This window comes from Corapipo altera, unplaced genomic scaffold (assembly GCF_003945725.1).
Source record: "Corapipo altera isolate COAL_440 unplaced genomic scaffold, ASM394572v1 56, whole genome shotgun sequence".
NCBI lineage: Eukaryota > Metazoa > Chordata > Aves > Passeriformes > Pipridae > Corapipo > Corapipo altera.
The window spans coordinates 10,492,840-10,509,810 of NW_020884896.1; the positions used below are offsets into that span (position 1 = coordinate 10,492,840).

Below are 16,971 nucleotides of genomic sequence, written 5' to 3' on the forward strand. Positions count from 1 at the left end.
TATTTAAGGCTTGTGTCTGGAGCTGGTTTCTGCTTTCCAAGTAGGAACTGCACCAGATTCAGAGAGGATAGGTGGGCTCTCTGTCCTCCCCTGCACACCTTCAACATTTACCCCTGGTTATACCAAGCATTTCCAGGGGCTTTCACTTCCACTCCTAGGTTTCAGGAAAGGTTTTCTAGGTTTGCTCAAAAGCAAACATCATTTGCAATTTTAGTGACTTTTAAACTCATTTTGGAGATTACTTTGGAATAATGCCATGTTATTGACTACCCGGTCAGTATCTGGGTCTCTTGGCTGACTTTGAGTCTAAAATAACCATGAAGTTGTTACAGGACCCATCTTTCTGTTGAGCATTTAAGACAGTATCTAGTACAGCATCACACCAAAATTATATCTGAGACTTCTAAATTCTAAATAACAAAATAACTATCTCTGATTGGAGAGGTGACTGAGAGAGTGAATAATATCATTTTTTCTGGTTGAATATCATTTAAGAAAATGCCAGGAGGCTCACTTTTTAAAATAAGAATGTGAAACAGCCTTTGGAAACCCAAAGTGAAGACACAAGTATTGTAATAAAAATAAATTGATAGAAATTTAGAAACAAACGTGTTTTTTTCTTTATATTTTAGTTATTTCCACATCTCTGTACTGATGCTGCTTTATGTTCCTCTTCTGTAGGAATTCCAAGGCCTCCACATCCTCCAGATATATCTCCTTATTATCCATTATCACCGGGCACTGTAGGACAAATCCCCCATCCGCTAGGATGGTTAGTACCACAGTAAGGAGTTCCATTTTTTTCATTTCCTTTTTCTTTTTCTGATGTGTAAAATTTGTGTAAAAATATGTGTATGTGTGTGTGTGTGTGTGCATTGAGTTTTGCTGAGCTTGTTTGCCAACTGCCACTTCACTGACTGTTATGAATTTACCCACTTCATGAAGGTTAATTAAAACTTACGCCAGGTCATGTGGTCTTCAACGAACATGAGAAGTTGGACACAGCTTTACATGTCATCCCAACTGGCTGATGGCTTGTGAAGCATGAATTTTTAAATGCTTCTGAAGAAATTCCTTTCCTTATTATTACCCTTATGCTGCACCACGTGGGTTTTTCTCAGATTTGATTTTTTGAGGACTCAGGGTGGTTCTCATGGACCCTCTTTTTTACCAGGACCATCTTCACTACAAATCTGCAATTTTAAATTTCATTTGCCTTCTCTGTTGAAAGTACTTTCAATTTTCTTGTGAAACAGTAGAACTTTGCATCGACCAGGATTCCTGGTCGAGATGTGGCTGGGCAGTTGGCAGTTGGCATCTGAGGAATGGAATTTTCTTGCAAACAAGAAAGAGGAATTAGTTTACTTTAAAACTGGCCAAGAAAAAAGCTGTGGAAAGTTAGCTTGAAGTTTTGTTTTCTTTTCAGTTCCTCATATCCCACTTGCAGAGCCTTGTTGAATATGAGACTCCCTCCAGTAACTGGGTCCTTATTTTCTTTTTTTTCTTATGTTGCCCTCTCTTCAATGGGTTTATAATACATTTAAGCACTGCCTAAGCCTTTTGTGTAGTATATTTGATTTAAATACTTATAAAATCCATTTGTATTTCTGGATACAACAGTTTGCTGCATTATAAATGAAGACTGTTACCCTCTTTTTCTCACAAATTGGGGTGATTGTATTTCTTCCAGAAATGAATTGCCCAAAGCTCAGAATAGTTTGCTCCTGCTCGAGGTTGGTTGGCCAGCTGTGCTAAAATACCTCTCCACAAGTTTGCCCTCCTTGAGGAATTGGAGTTGACATCCCATAGGAGAGCAGGGGGTCCCCACATACCTCCTGGGCAGGTCTTGGGTAGGGAGAGCTGGTGGCATCGTAGGCTTTTGGGGCCTTTCTCAAGCACAGAAGTGTTGATGCAGGAGAGCTGGAGCTCAGACGTTGGCCACAGCAGCCCACTTCTGGCCATTTTGTGGGCTGCCCTTCCTTATGAGGTGGTCATGCAGCTTGCTTGGGTAGAGGCTCTTCCATCCTGAGAGTGAGGCATCAGCTTTCAGCAGTCCATCAGCTCTCTGCAGTAGGCTTCTTCTCCAGAAGAGCTCATCATGAGCAGAAGAAAAACCCAGAGTATTTCTCCCTGAAATCTGAAATTCCTCCTCATTTGTGGTGACTTACTTTACACGTAGGACACCCTGAACATTGGTAGAGTGCATATCAACTCCTTTTCTTCTTCTTGCTTGCTTACAGGGCCTAGCTGCAGTACAGCCATCTCATGCTCCTCTGTTACAGCTGCTTAGCTCAAGTTTGCACAGTAACAGCCTCAGCATTTAAAACAAACATACTCAGCTAGTGCCAAAAGTCAGGAACATGAAAGACATGAGAGCACAGGGAAGAAACTCCTCACTGTCATTGACCTGTGCCTCATTGCTCGTCTGTGTCTCAGACCTTACATTTGTATGTGTGCAGACATGGGTTTGTCCTCCTTGAGCCTCATGCCATGGCTGCCAAAGCACATAAATGTTTCCGCATGTGGCCGTTGTCACCAGCCAAGTGCTAATGGCCACGTCTGTCAGTGGAAGACTCTCGTCGTCACTGCTGGTTTAAACAGGTCAATACCCATAGTGTGCTTCCTACACACAGCTCTTACAGCTTCTCCAAGTGGTTTTTTTGAGGAGTGATACCATGACATTCACTTTTGCTCTAGGAGAGTAGCATGGCCAACTTCACAGAAGTAACCCAAGGTTTTCATTTCCCCTCTCATTGCCACTTGTGCTTCACCATCAAGTTCCCAACCCATCTATCCTCAGCTGGCCTGCATGTTTCTGGCATAGAACCCACCCCAAAAGTATCTTGCCCAGTCAGATGATATATTTGAAGGACAGATGAAACAAGCAAGCCAGCACAGACAAACCTCCATCAGAAAAAGTTGTGTGTCTTTCATGAGGATGCTGTTTTGCATGTTGCTGTATTTTTTAATTATTGTAATGAGGTGTGATTGTCTATTGGTTACCCACAATACTTCTTGGGGACTCTCCCCCGGTAACTCTTGTCAACACTTGTTAATCTGACAAAAGGCTACAAATTAAGCTCTGTTAATTTAATGTTTTCTCACCGAGATCTAAATACCGAAAGAGGCCCAAAGCGCAACTGAAGTCCTTTGATTCACTGTACTTTATTTTGGTATAAATTTACATTCATTATTGTTTTCCTTTGGATGTGTAGCCCTCAATTAGTGTGATGGCTCCATTAAAGCAAGCGAGACTTCGCCTTTAATTATTACAACAAAACACCTAGTTTCAGCTTGGGGAGAGGGTCTCTATTGACATAAGCAGAGGTTATAAAATTTAATTAGCCATTCCTATCAGATTTATGGCATTCAAATTGTTCTGTGTTTCTTTCCTTTGATCCTTGCTGTACAATCCCCAAGATTTTTGTTCTGATCAAATGAGAATAAAGCTTACTGTGCAGAGAGAAGTTTTTTGTTGTGATTTTTTTTTTTAAACCCTTTTTTAATTTCTCTCATTCTCTCTTTCCCTTCTCTTTTGCCAGGCAAGGTCAGCCAGTGTACCCAATCACGACAGGGGGTTTCCGCCACCCTTACCCAACAGCTCTGACCGTCAATGCTTCCATGTCAAGGTGAGTTTAAATACTGAGGTCCTAAACCCAGAGCAAATGTAACTCCTCCTACTGCTCTCTCTGGAGTGCATTTCATCTAGGCAGCATAATTCTAAAAGCGCTTTGGTGGGGTGGAGGAGGAGAGGGCAAGGGGTACCTTCCCGTGTGAGGAGAAGGTGGTGTCCTAATGTTGTCACTGGGCTTCAAGGATTTGTTTTTGTGGGAGAGGTGGAGGTGCAAGAAGTCATCTTTAAAAGCCAAACTAAATGAAAGAGCTGGGAGAATGTAATGTTAAAAAAGCAAGGAGGAGAAGTCAAGCTACCTTTTGCTTTCTCAGTGGCTACCAACCAGAGCAGCGCTCTGTGTGCGAGAGGGAGGTCTCGGGAGGGAAGAGGACTGCTCTTCAGGCAGAGTTGGGAGGAAGGTTATTGCGCTGTGTTTTCCCCTACCAAAGCTCCAAACACTGATAGTCAACATAAAACGGCCTGCTTGACCCTCTAAAGCTTTAGAAGTATATATTTCTCCCCCTCCCTACCTCCAATTAATTCCATCTAATTTTCCAGGGGCTGCTAGTTTTATTTACAAACTGGTTGGCAGCACTATGTTTAAGTAATCACTAATTGCTCCTAATGATAGTTTTATTTTCTGTTCATCTGATTTTTAGTCTGGTTAATTAAATCGGTGGAAGTTTAGACTTTCTTGATGGGCTGAAAAAGCTAATCCATTTTGATGATGGCACATAATTAAATTAGCATGCATTACATAGCAAGGTTCCACATCTCTTCCCTGCTCTGTCCCTTCCTCTCCATCTCTGCAGTTTAATATGTGAAGGTTGGTGTATAGATGATTTAAGGAGGAAAAGATTAGTGAGGGCTGGGGGGAAGCACAGCTCATTGAGAAATGGAAACCTGTACCTAAGCTCATGAGTGAATGGGTAGGGAAATAGTGTGTTGTGTGCTTTAGATAAGTAAACGAAAACCAAAAAAATTAAAATTTGTCCATACTGGTTCAGCAAATAGAGAGACAACTGGAAAATCAACTTTAAAAAGAAATTTAGTGGACTCAGCCCTGTGGAGAAAAAATACTGGGTTGGGGAGAGAGCTGCAAATTTAAACAATGATTCCCTCCCTCTGTTTAATCTTCTTAAATATCTAAAAATACTTGCAGGCATGGTGTGAGGCAAAGTAGAGCTTGATTTAGTTTAATTATTATTACAGAGGCTAGTCATTTGAGGGAGGGGGGAGATGTGGAAGGGGGGGCTATATTCCCAAGATAGACTTTATGAAAGGTATCTAGTTAAAAAGAGTACACAGCAAATTAAATACATTATTGTGGTAATGGGACGACAGAAGTAGAGGTCTATTATACTTATGGCAGTTATAGGAAATGTAGGCTCCTTGCCCTGTTCTAGCACATCCTTTGATATTCATTCCATTCAGCAGCAGGGCCAGGACTTCTCAGAATTAAGTGATGGGTCATTATACTTTAAACACCATGGAGAAGCCTAGATTGGCAATTAAACAGCACTTGCTGACACTCGCTTGTGCCACCCTGTGACCCCCTTTAGATTGAGTTGTTGGAGCTCGGGGCCCTCAGCCTGCTAAATTGGTAGCAGGCACTTCTCCTGACGAGGGCTGGCTCTGAAATCTGCCGGCTTCAAAGGGAGCAAGATCATGTATAAACCATAATGTGGGTGCACCGTGGCTCAAAAAATAAGGCAGGAATAGATGAAATGTTACAAGTGCAAGGGGAAAATGAGAGAATAATGACAAATCTAATGCAACTCAAAGCAGAATTGTTGCACAGAAAAATGCATCCCACTGCTTGTGCATAAAATCAAGGCAGGCAGATGACATCCAGTTAACAGAAACATGTCAACAGTGAAGTAAAGTGAGAGTGAGTAAGAGAGAAGCCCCTGAGACAGCCAGGAACAAAAAATTAGTTGTCCTTAACAAGTTAAGACTCATCATTATATTCTGGCTTGGAGCCATAAAAGGAGACAGTGGTGTATAATGAGCTGCTTAGAATTTTTAGGGTGTTTATTGCAATTCATGGAGTACTTGTCTAGAGAAAAAAATATGGTGAATGTCTTAGGCGAAGGTGAGGGGTGTGCACATACACACATAGCCTTTCTTTTTGTCTCTGACATAAGCCCGCACACACACACACACACACACACACACACACACACGCTCAGGCACACATGCAGAGTGATGAATAGATTTAAGATGTTTACCCTTTGTTTCAGCCCAGAAACTTCTCTCCGGGTTTCCCATAGATGGGAACACCCTCTGGGCAGACCGTGCTCTGATACACAGTTTGAGGCGTGTTTCCTCATGCCTGCTGTATCAGCTGGAGTGCCTGGGCTCAGCCCTGGGACAGCCCTGGCCTTGAGTGGCCAATGGAGTTGGGAGATGGAGCTGGCATGCCCAGGGATGCCCACACTTGCCTGCAGACATGTTGTTCATGGCCTCTGGGCAGTCACCCTGCAGGGCCCTGGGACAAGCCTTGGCTTTGCTGTGCTGGCTCTGCCCAAACGCTGAAGCCAGGGCAGAACTTCCATCCGTGGTTTTCCAGACCCTTTCTTTAAAAATAGTTCTCATCTCTGCCTGCATTATGGTATAGATCTTTGGAGCATATAATGCTTCCCAGCCCTAAATGTTCCCTAAGCTTAGTAATTACAGTTCGTTAGTTAGTGTGCTTATGAATAGTTTATAAAAAGGTTAATGGGTGGCTAATAGTGATTTTTCATAAATGGTTTAGGCTATTAAGGTAGTGTCTTCTGGTTGTTTTAACCATTTGCAACTCTTCATTGCCCCACTCACTCTTGATCCTTCATTACCCCTCTGTAATATGCCTTTAAGGTAAAATGGGACAGGGTTAACTGATTGATGGGCAAACAGTGGACCCACTATGAAAAAACAACTGCTGCGAGAGGAAATCAGGAAATAATTTAGCAGAATTACACCAGACAAACACTACACAGCAGTTAAGTGGTGGCAGTGGAAAATACCTTCTGTAATTGAAATTTCGGGGGAAATTCACTTTTGCTGAATGTAATTACTGAAGTTGGAGTGCAGCCAGGAACTTAAAAATTAACACTCTTCCCCCACTTGTATTGCCATGTGAGTGGATGTCTGCCTGGAAATAAACAGGCAACCAGACTTTAGGCTGAAATCTCAACCAGCCCATTGAAACCCATGGGATTGTGAGAGGAGCTGTGGGTTCTAGATCATGTTTTTACAGCCCCAAACATAGGAAGAGACGTGTAAGTCCAATAGGCAACCTTGTATCTTGGAGAGATTCAGTATGAAAAAATGAATGACCCTTGGTAATGAACACACCACTTCCTTGTGGAAACTGCAAGCCCAAAAATAACTACTGGGCTGCAGCTGCCTGTTGAGGAAGGCTGCTGGCTGTCCTTGGAGTTTAGAGCTCAGTGAGTAAAGTATCCCAGCTGAGGTCAGTGAAGGCTTCACCATCCTTCAGGCTTTCACACAGCATGTGCCTGTAGGTTTCTTTCCTTCACTGCCCTTTCTCCCTGTCTAGTCACTCTCCAATGTGTAAATACTCTCTTTCTCCTGAAGTAACTGGAAGTACATTTTTCCCATAATTAGGTGGGGAAGTCACATTTTTTGCAGATTTTTTTCACCCTCCTCTATTTTTCATGAGTTGAAGTACCTAAATCTTCATCAAAAATAAACAAATAAAATAACCCCTCTCTTTTGTTGAATGTATCTCCTTTGAATATCCTGATCATGCAGCAGTCCACCATGAAGGCAGAGTTCATTTTGCAGGGCGTTTTCATTTTTGACCAGTTCCTTGTTTCAGAAGCAAGTCTGTGACCCAGTTATCATGACCACATCACAGGATCCTCTACAGAAGCTTAACAAGTATCATCTTTTGTCCCCATTAACTCCATCTGTAATCAGCCTTTTGTGATACTTGGAAGCCCTTCTCCAATGATGAGTCTGATCTTAGTTCCATTCTCATACTCTTGTGCTATTACTGCACTCAGCTCTTTTTCCTCGCTGGTATGTGCCCACTCCACTTCCTACTGAGCCCTCATGTCAGACAAATACAGATCTTGCTGCCTGCACTCTGAAGGAAGGCTTTTCATCTCCATCTTCATCCTTCATTGTCCCCTTTTCAGTGGCCTTGCTAGGCCCAGTAGCATAGTCCTCTGTTGAACACTGGATCTTGCCTAGGCGAGATAGTCATTCAATAGGACATGTGTCAACTTTTTATTACTATACTTACATCGGTTTCAGGGAGGTCCATTTTTTGCCATCGATTTTACTTTTGCCATGTTTGTAAGTTATTTAAAAAAAAAAAATCTCTTACTGTCAGTTTTTACTGTTTGCATTGTACTTTGGCTGAAGGCCCCGGGCGCTGTGTGAACGAACTTTAAGTATGTCCAATCAAAATACAAACGCAGGAAAATAAAGATAGAATAGAAAAAAAAAATGATACAAAGGCCCAGTTTGAATCTTGCTGATGGTGAGGCAGTCCTGTGGCAGAATTGGGATAAGAATGTCAGTTTCCTTTGCAGCCTCAACATTGTCTTCTGTTCTAACCTACCATGAATCAAAGTATATCCTCAAATGTATGCTTCTCTCCCAGCTACTTTTGTCAGAGGGTGGGAAGGCACTTGGACAATCCACTTGGAGATTTGTGTCTGTGAGTTTTTAGCAGAAGTAGGAATGACCATTTTGCTGCCCATTCTCTGCTTCCCTTGCTATCCCACTCTCCTCCTTCTCTCCATACCTTTGTTTGTGAGGAACTGCAATTCTCTACAACTTGAACAATTTCACATTCTCCCTGTCAGTCCTTGCTCTTCCTACCACTGCCTTCAAAATTAGACTTCTGTCTAATCACCCTGAGTACTACCAACTGATAGACAAAGATCCTCAGAGCTTGTGGTGGACAGTACTTCTCATTTATGAAAGTACTTCTGTGTCATCTTGTGAATGTAGGGAATGTCTAGGCCGTTGCAGGGGGTGGGGTTGTTAAGCTCAGTATTGGAATTTTTGAGAGAGGGGAAAAAAAATCCCATTATATTTCTGATACTTATGCGCAGTCTACTGATCCATGGTGTATCACCCCATTTTAAATAGATAGAAAAAAATCGTTGTATACTGATGACAGAAGAAGAAGTAATTATTTATCCCATTGAGTGTTCCATATTCTTGGGTTATTTTACTTGGACCAGATGGTTCAAAATCTGAGATGAGAGTAGGGATTTGCAGTAAGAAAAACCCTTGTCATTTGCCAGATCACTTCAGCTTTGGCATGTGGAGGAAAGATATTTCTGAAATATTATTTTAGGCTAGATCCCATTCCCTGGAAACCCGTTGACTTCGGTGGGAGTTTTCTGAGAGAAAGGCAGTCAGTCATATTGGGCTTTCCTTATTCACTGCAAAAACTTTCTGAGACTATTGAGAAATAACAAGTCAATCCTGCTTTTGAGAAGTTTGTTCGTTTTGGTTAAAATGTAAAAAGTCTGAATGACTGTGCCATGTTTGTGCTGTGATCCCGACCAGGCAATTAGATTCACGAAGAAGGATTGCACATCCCTCTGAATCCAGTTTCCTGTCCATGTATATGACCATAAACCATAAAGTTGGCAACATTTTATTCTCTTTAGAAAGTCTAGACTGTTATTTTGCATGAATTTAAGCCATTCTACATTACTTTAATGGGTCAAATTTGATTAAATTTCACAATCTTCCCACCTTCTGTTAAAGAAATGTGGCTCAGAGATTTATTAGGCACAAATAAATATTTTCTTTTGCTCCATCAACAAAATGTAGCTAATGAGGCATCTATAAGTATTATCAAAAATGCATCTAGAATGTGTTGGCATTAATATTTTATTTTGCTGTCAATATACAATAAAGGATGTCATCCTAAATTCACAACATGATTCAAAACTATAAAAATTGATTCCTTGGTTGCCATAGCTAATTTCTTAGCAAAGAAATGGACTGGTGGATTTTGTTGCAGGTAGCTGAAATTCCACCTTCATACATGTTCATTCAGTTGAATTTCCCTTTTGTTAAAGATGTTAAAAATCATGATGTCTCATGTCAGTAATGATAATGAAGGGGAAGATTGGCTTTAATGACATTAGAAGAGTCATTATGTTTAATTTATTGCTAATTAATGCTGCCAGCTTTCATATGCTTTGTCTAGCTGTCATGTGCTTGTAATATGCCAGGGTTTTTTTTAATGTGTGTACACATCCCTCCCCATTCATTCATTTTTATTCTGACGATTTACACAGCTTTCTCTCCTCTAGGTTTCCTCCACACATGGTCCCGCCACATCATAGTTTACATACAACTGGAATTCCTCATCCGGCCATAGTCACACCAACAGTCAAACAGGAATCTTCCCAGAGCGACGTCGGCTCACTCCACAGCTCGTAAGTTGTTGCTTCTCTGTCTTCTTTTTAGAATACTTAAAGCATCACCTATGCATGTGGGGCTTATAAAAAGGATTAGGTTTGTGATAATGTTTTTGGTGTAAAATATTTTTTAATTACTTTTTCTCTTGCATTATGATTGATTTGAACATGGTTTAATTGACAAAGTCTGTCAAAATGATGGTAGAATCTTTCAGAGTCATTCTGTGGCATAAGTCAAGTTGTTATTAACTTCACCTGTTTTAACAAGAAAGTGACATTTTCTTGATCAAGATTCAAGTTTCTTGACCGGTTTCTCTGTTACTCAGTGCCCGATTTGAAGCCTTGAGATATCAGATACACCACAGGAGACAATAAATTAGAGCATAAATGGCTTGTTCAAAGCTGCAGAGAGCTGGTATCAAGTTAAGGTTTGAATCAAGGAGAGCCCTCGTCTACCCTCTGCCCATGGTGCTTCTGGTGCTTATTGCCTTTCATTTCACAGGTGATGCACAAAGACAGCATTTTGGTTCCCACTGATGATGGGATGTAATTATTTCCTCTACCATCATGCTCACAAGCCCTCCCTCTGAACCCATTTTACTGGATGTCCATGTCCTTCCAAGGTTTTTGCAGGGACTGAGAGGGTTCTTGGTGATATTGCATAAATATGAGATGAGTTTTCCTATAATGCTCTTAAAACTATTTTCATATAGCAGCCAGGGCGAAGGCTCTAGAGAACCTTCTGGTCCTCTTCCTAGAGATTTCTGAGGATTAATGCTAGAGAGACTGAGGGGATTAATTTAATACATTCACAAGGGTTCTCACTGTGAGGTCTCTGTTGTATCTTTACCCTTCAGAAAACATCAGGACTCCAAAAAAGAAGAAGAGAAAAAGAAGCCACACATAAAGAAACCTCTTAATGCATTTATGTTGTATATGAAGGAAATGAGAGCAAAAGTTGTAGCAGAATGCACATTGAAAGAGAGCGCAGCCATCAACCAAATCCTCGGTCGAAGGGTAGGTAACAAGGGACAAGCACAAGCATGGACTGAAACTCGGTAGGATTCACACCTTCTGAATCCCTGTGTTCTCCTGCTATTTTGATAATGACTAGGGAAATTACTAAACAAAAGCCCTTGGTTTGATGTCTAGTTTTAGCAGATAGTTCTTGCCGGTGGGGTCATTTATGGGGAAGAGGAGGAGTTAATTATTAACAGTTTTATTTCAGTGTTATTTCCATGACCTGTAGGTGAAAAAATCTTAGATTTTTATTTTGTCATAAGATAGGTAGAAATGTAAATAGGAAATAAAAAAGCTTTTGAGTACAGTATCAGTGTCAGCACCTGTGAGAACTAGAAGAGAGAGAATGCCAGTGGAGAAGGGAAGTGGAGACTACCTCTAAAGCTGTGTTCTGGCTCAGGACAAGTGGTTCAGCTTCTGGACCCTCTCCCTTGCTGTTTGTTTTTGTTTAGTTTTCTTAATTCTCCTCTCTCAAGAGGAGACAAAGGGGCTGAGTGTATGTAAATGATTAGTTGTGACTCAGTTGAGTTAACTGGAGTTATAAATAAAATATGAATGTCAGCATGCCAGATTATCTGTTTTTATCTCTTCTTTGTGAAAATCAATTCCGACTGTATTTATATATAAATATAATATACTTTGCTCTTAACGTGCTTAAAAAAACCCCCAACCACTAGTGCTTTTTATTTTGTCTTTTTCTCTTTTCTTCACCTCAGTGGCACGCGTTATCCAGAGAAGAACAAGCGAAATACTATGAACTAGCAAGAAAGGAGCGACAGCTTCATATGCAGCTGTACCCGGGCTGGTCTGCACGGGATAACTATGTAGGTTCCTATGTAGGTGGAAATTTTTTTAGTAGTAGAGCTTGTAGAAATGTGTATGTGACCTGCTGAACTACGATCACACATTGTACACAAGCAGTACTTGGAAAGCGTGCCTCGGGATCTCAGTCTGGTAACAACAACGGGCGCTTCCCTCTGCGGTACTAAAACTACTGGGGTTAATTCCCAGCCCTCCACTTGGAAAAGGCTTCCTGGCTGGGACTAGTAAAGGGTTGGAATTGGGGCATGACAGTAGAGCTCTGTGAAGAAAGTCTTAATTTCTCTTTTACCAACATCTGAAAATGTTGTTTGGCTCGCTGGTCATTTTAAATTTCATTAAAAAATAATCAAATTCCCCTAGTATGGCTCCTCTCCACCAAAAGAGATGAATAATAAGTGTCTTGTACTTACCTGTGTGAGAGTATAGTGGAAAGTGGAAGAATGACTTATCCTAGCTTCAGAGAAGGACTGGCAAAACCAAAAGCATAACTTGTTCAAAAGTCTTACTCTCAAGTGGGGCTAAATTGATTATTTCATGCTCTACTGTTGTATATTTTGATTATTTTTTGCTTTTTCATGCCTATGTTACTGTCTTTTTTCACTCCCCTCCTCATTTTTTTAAAAAGTGTATTGGAATCTGTGGTCAATGCATGGATTGTTTTTAAGATTGATTCCTCCCTCTTTCTTTCAGAAAGCTTGTTTTGTAGCTAAAAGTGGTAGAATTTTCTGTCTCTTAAAAAAAACACAAGGCCAGCTTTCTAACCACTTACTAGTATTATATAGCTCCTGCCATGAAGGGTAAGCGGTGCAGATGGTAATAAGTGTTTGCAAGTCTAAGCCCATAAATTCTTGAAAGATTTGTGGATTGGTGGGAACTCTAACCTCCTTTTAATAGGATTATAGCAGCATCTTGATTTTTTTTTTTTCTTTTAAGGTAAATAAAAATCACCTAAAACTTCTAAGATCTCTAATTCTGGAATAAACCCTGTTCCCTGCGTTCTAGGCAGACTTCCCTGTGGGTTTGGGGACCAACAGCTCTAAGATTGATGTCAGTTACATATAATGTTACCAATTTTGCTTTTGTTGAAGTCTCTCTCTTCCATCCCCATCTTCATCACTACCTGTTTTACCATAAATATCCTATTTTGCTGTATATGGCAATATTTGCCTCTGAGAATCTACACTTTTACATGCATGGGTGGGGAAAAGCCAGTTCAGAGTCTGCAGCAAAGCCCAGAGTAGCACCAACTCTCTGCACTCTTCTGCCATTTCAGTGGTGGAGAGTACACATGCTCACTTATTTAGCAATATGTAATTAAGGACGTTTTTTCAAATCTTTGTTTTCTTGATCATCTTTTCTTTCTACTGGGCTCAGCCTTGCTCCCTGCTTCTCAGCATAGTCTGGCCTGAGGCTGTCAGGCTTGAGGTAGTTCCTCAACACTGTGCAGTATCATCGTCTTGGGTGTTCAAAGGGAGTATAGGCTCGACTGAGGTTTCAGGGATGCTCATTCTGTGCAGTGACTGTGCCACTGACAGATGGGCACGTACAAAGCCTCAGTGTTTAGGACCTTTTACTTTTGTCCTCACCGTGTGAGCACTGAGAAACCCTTTCTTCTCAAGCTAAAAAGGACAGGATGAGAAAGACGGTGCTTTCCCAGCGGCTTGATGCTGTACCCCCAAGTGACCTTCAGGGGGAACCTTCCTGCCTGAGGAGAGCATGGTATTTTTGCATCATCCGCAGAATTTATTTATGTCTCCTCTCCTGGTCCATTCACAGCTCTCCGAGTTACCCTCCTCCCTCAATGGTTTGAAGGCTTTTGAGCCCTTTACTCATCAACCAGGGGAGTAACTTTGGGCTACTTGAAGTGATTAAATTGTTAGGCACCTCACATTGGGGCTCAAGGATGAGGGCAGCTGCAGCCCAAGTCTTCAGAAACAGGAGCAGTACATTCAGGAAATGCAGCTTTCAGCCTGCACTTAAATAAGAGAAGAGGATTTGGGGAATCCTTCTTGGCTTGTTCTTGTCACAAGGCACATTTGCCTTCCTGAGATCTAATATAAGATATTAAGCCGTGCTGAGTGTTGGACTCAGAAGTATGTAAGGGTCTAGTCACCTCACCCACCAGTTGTCTAGAAAATTAGTACCAAAGAAGTACTGCAGTCCTGTCAAAACCCATGTTGGTTTGGTTCTGTAGAGGGAGCTGCCAAAATGGTTAGCAAGTACTTAAATCTATATTTATGTACTTGCATCCTAAAAAAATTGTATGGTACAATGACAGAAAATGTCACAATCTGCTTGAGTCTTAGGAGGACAATCTGTGGCAAAGGCAAAACGGTGCCTTCTGCAGAGCACTTGAAAAAGTGCTGCCACAGTTCTTTCTTGAAGTCCATATATTAATTTAGCTGCATAGTCAAATATCTTCTTGTATCAGAGGAACTGAACAAGCAAGCCAGGTAATTCTTCTCCCTGTTTCCTTTGAAAAAGGTATAAAAGAAGTTAGTGGGACCTCTGTCAGTTCTTTGTTAGGAACAGTTTTCAAAGCTTGTGTTGAAAAGGAACCATAAATTCCTGGTCCCTGGCTGACATTCCTGTAAATCAGATGTTTTTAACAGATTGTTCCCACAAGGCATTGCAGTACTTTAATAACTGGCTTGAAGAGTTTGTGAAGGGCAGATGACTCCTCACCTCTGGTCTGGCTGGCCCTCATATGAAGAAGTTATAAGGTCTTAAATTGAAATAGCCCTTGAATTCCCAAATGAACTGCTAAAATTAAGCAAATTTATCACAGATGCAGTCTATTAATTATGGAAGTGGCCTCCTTGAGATTAAATAAAAATCAGGCTTATGATCCTGAGGCAATTGTCTGGTTTTGGTTACATTGTTGAAAGCTGGAAAATATCCACCGACTTTCACAGAGTTACTGTCAATCTAGATCAATATAGATGGAGCAGAGTCTGGGCCTCTTGTATCTTTATGTGATACGTGGATTTCAAGATACTATATTTTCCTCCTTCTGTTCTCAAGGAGCTTTAGGAGCAATACTTGTCTGTCTTGTCTGCCTGTCTTGTTAGACTGATGGCTGCTGTAGCAATTGACAACTTTCCATATCCCAAAAAAATTACCTCAGATGTGTGGGAGATGATTTGTCAGCAGCATCCAAGCTACAGGATTATGTGCATGTTGTTCAAAATGCCTTTAAAAATGGATGGTGCACACAGCTTTTTACATCTCCAGAAGGATCTCTTAGACCTGGAGCAGCCTGGGCAACAGGATGGAAGTTTACAGCCCTGAGAAAGAAAGGAGGAATGAGTATAGAAGCCCCATGCCACAAGGGCAGCAACAGGAAAAACAGGGCAACAACAAATCAATATCGTACTTTCACATCGGGGGAATTTTTTACTAATACCTTCTAGGAAACCTATCATAATGAATGTCCCAAATGTTATAGTGCATGTACCACACTGAAGCCAATCTTGACCTTCTGAGAAAGGTGCCCACCATGTGGGAGAACCTCTTGGCTTTCCTACAATACATCTACCCCTTCAAAAGTGCTGTGAGATTCCTTCTTCCAAGACATGTTTGTTGTCTCTTGACCACAAGGGACTGCTACTCTGGGGTCTTCTCACTGATTCTTCTTACTGCCATGTCTTCAAAAGTCAGGATCTCTTGTGCTGTTCAGAGTTGACACTGATGGCTCTAAGTCGTTGCTTTTAGCATCTGGGGAGTTGTGAAAATGAAATTACTCTGTTGCCTCTGCTGGCCTTGTTGTACTGCTCTGCAAACCCTGTACATCAGTGATAAAAGAGTTTTCTTGGAAAAAATAGCTTTTCTCTTTTGAGCTCTGCTTATTACTTTCTAATTTTTCTATTGGAAAGTAATCACTGGGTTTCCATAGAAGTTGGACTCCCAGTTGTCCTCTCTCACACTGCTGGAGGGAAATTGAGAAAAGGATTTTCTCCTCCCAGTCAAAAACCGTAGCAAATTGCATCGTCTTGTGGTACAGTGGGAAAGGGACACAGTTTAGCAAAATATTACTGGTTATTTTCATTGTAATAGAGCAAAACGTGGGAAGGCTCTTGGCTATGTCTGGACTTTTTTTCTTGTCCTGGCATTGCTTTCTAGGTTGTCAGTGCACTTACAAAACTGCAGGTTAGGATTTGCTCATTGCTGTGGCTTCCTTGTCTGCTCTAATGGTTGGGTTTTGGTGCTGAGGAACTCCAGGGGCTCAGTCTGACCTCACTCATGCACTCTCCCTGCTTCAATCTCCCTCTTTTTTCCCTCCCTTCCTCACCAAAACATGACCACAAACAATTTCTGAAACTTCAGGATGCAGGAGCGTACACACACGTCAAATATTTTTGTCTTCGTGATGATCTCAGCTCAAAAGTAGCATCTTGCAAGTCATTTTCCCCCCTCCCCAGCTGCTCATGGCTTTGGTGGGTGTTAACATTGAGGGGAGCTGCAGTGAGGCTGTCCTAAAAGTCACAGGGAAGGCAGGCAGAGCCAATCCTGGCAGCATCTCCTTGGGGTCCCCCAAACTTCCCTGCACCAGGGGTGAGCTAGTGCTGGACTTCAGTGTCCTCCCTGGGGAGCTTCCCACACCAGCCACAGCCTCACTGCTCAGTGCTGACTTTCAAGGCCACTTGTTTTGGCTTTTTTTAAAATCCTTCTCCTTTGTGTATGTTTCCTGCAGGGAAAGAAGAAGAAGAGGAAAAGGGATAAGCAGCCAGGAGAGACCAATGGTAAGTAAAAATAAGTCTGAATATCTTGCTTAGTGGAAGTGTGGCAATCCTGGTGTGACCCTTCTAGGCACGGGGGAGGTGGGTACAGGTCTCCTGGCCTCAGGGGAGCTGGTCCCTATACTAGACAGCTTTTTTTTAAAATGCACTCCAATTATTTACGCATTACTGCCCTTCTAAAACTAGTAACCCAAGCCATTGCATGTGAGAGCCTCGTGTGACATTAGCTGAATTTGTACTTAGTAGTTGCCAAGACTTTAACTGCAGAGCCGTAGTTGTAATGCCTATGCCATCATTGTTAAAGTTGTCCGCTTATTTTGCGCATATGTGTGTGTGTGTGTGTGTGTGTGTGTGTGTGTGTGTGTGTGTGTGT

General features: G+C 41.6%; 1 protein-coding gene across 14 annotated transcripts in view; it reads left to right on the top strand.

The window, feature by feature from the left end:
- The window catches only part of TCF7L2 (transcription factor 7 like 2), a 128,881-nt gene that overhangs the window by 102,558 nt on the left and 9,352 nt on the right, over window positions 1-16,971 (top strand). For 9 of the 14 annotated variants that reach the window (XM_027647866.1, XM_027647867.1, XM_027647858.1 and 6 more), the window contains exons 3-8: window positions 682-784; window positions 3,543-3,629; window positions 9,895-10,035; window positions 10,875-11,034; window positions 11,754-11,861; window positions 16,553-16,601. In XM_027647866.1, coding sequence (XP_027503667.1) covers window positions 682-784; window positions 3,543-3,629; window positions 9,895-10,035; window positions 10,875-11,034; window positions 11,754-11,861; window positions 16,553-16,601 — 648 coding nt within the window. The remainder of the gene's footprint in view (window positions 1-681; window positions 785-3,542; window positions 3,630-9,894; window positions 10,036-10,874; window positions 11,035-11,753; window positions 11,862-16,552; window positions 16,602-16,971) is intronic. The other 5 variants (XM_027647871.1, XM_027647860.1, XM_027647870.1 and 2 more) reach the window with 3 other exon arrangements.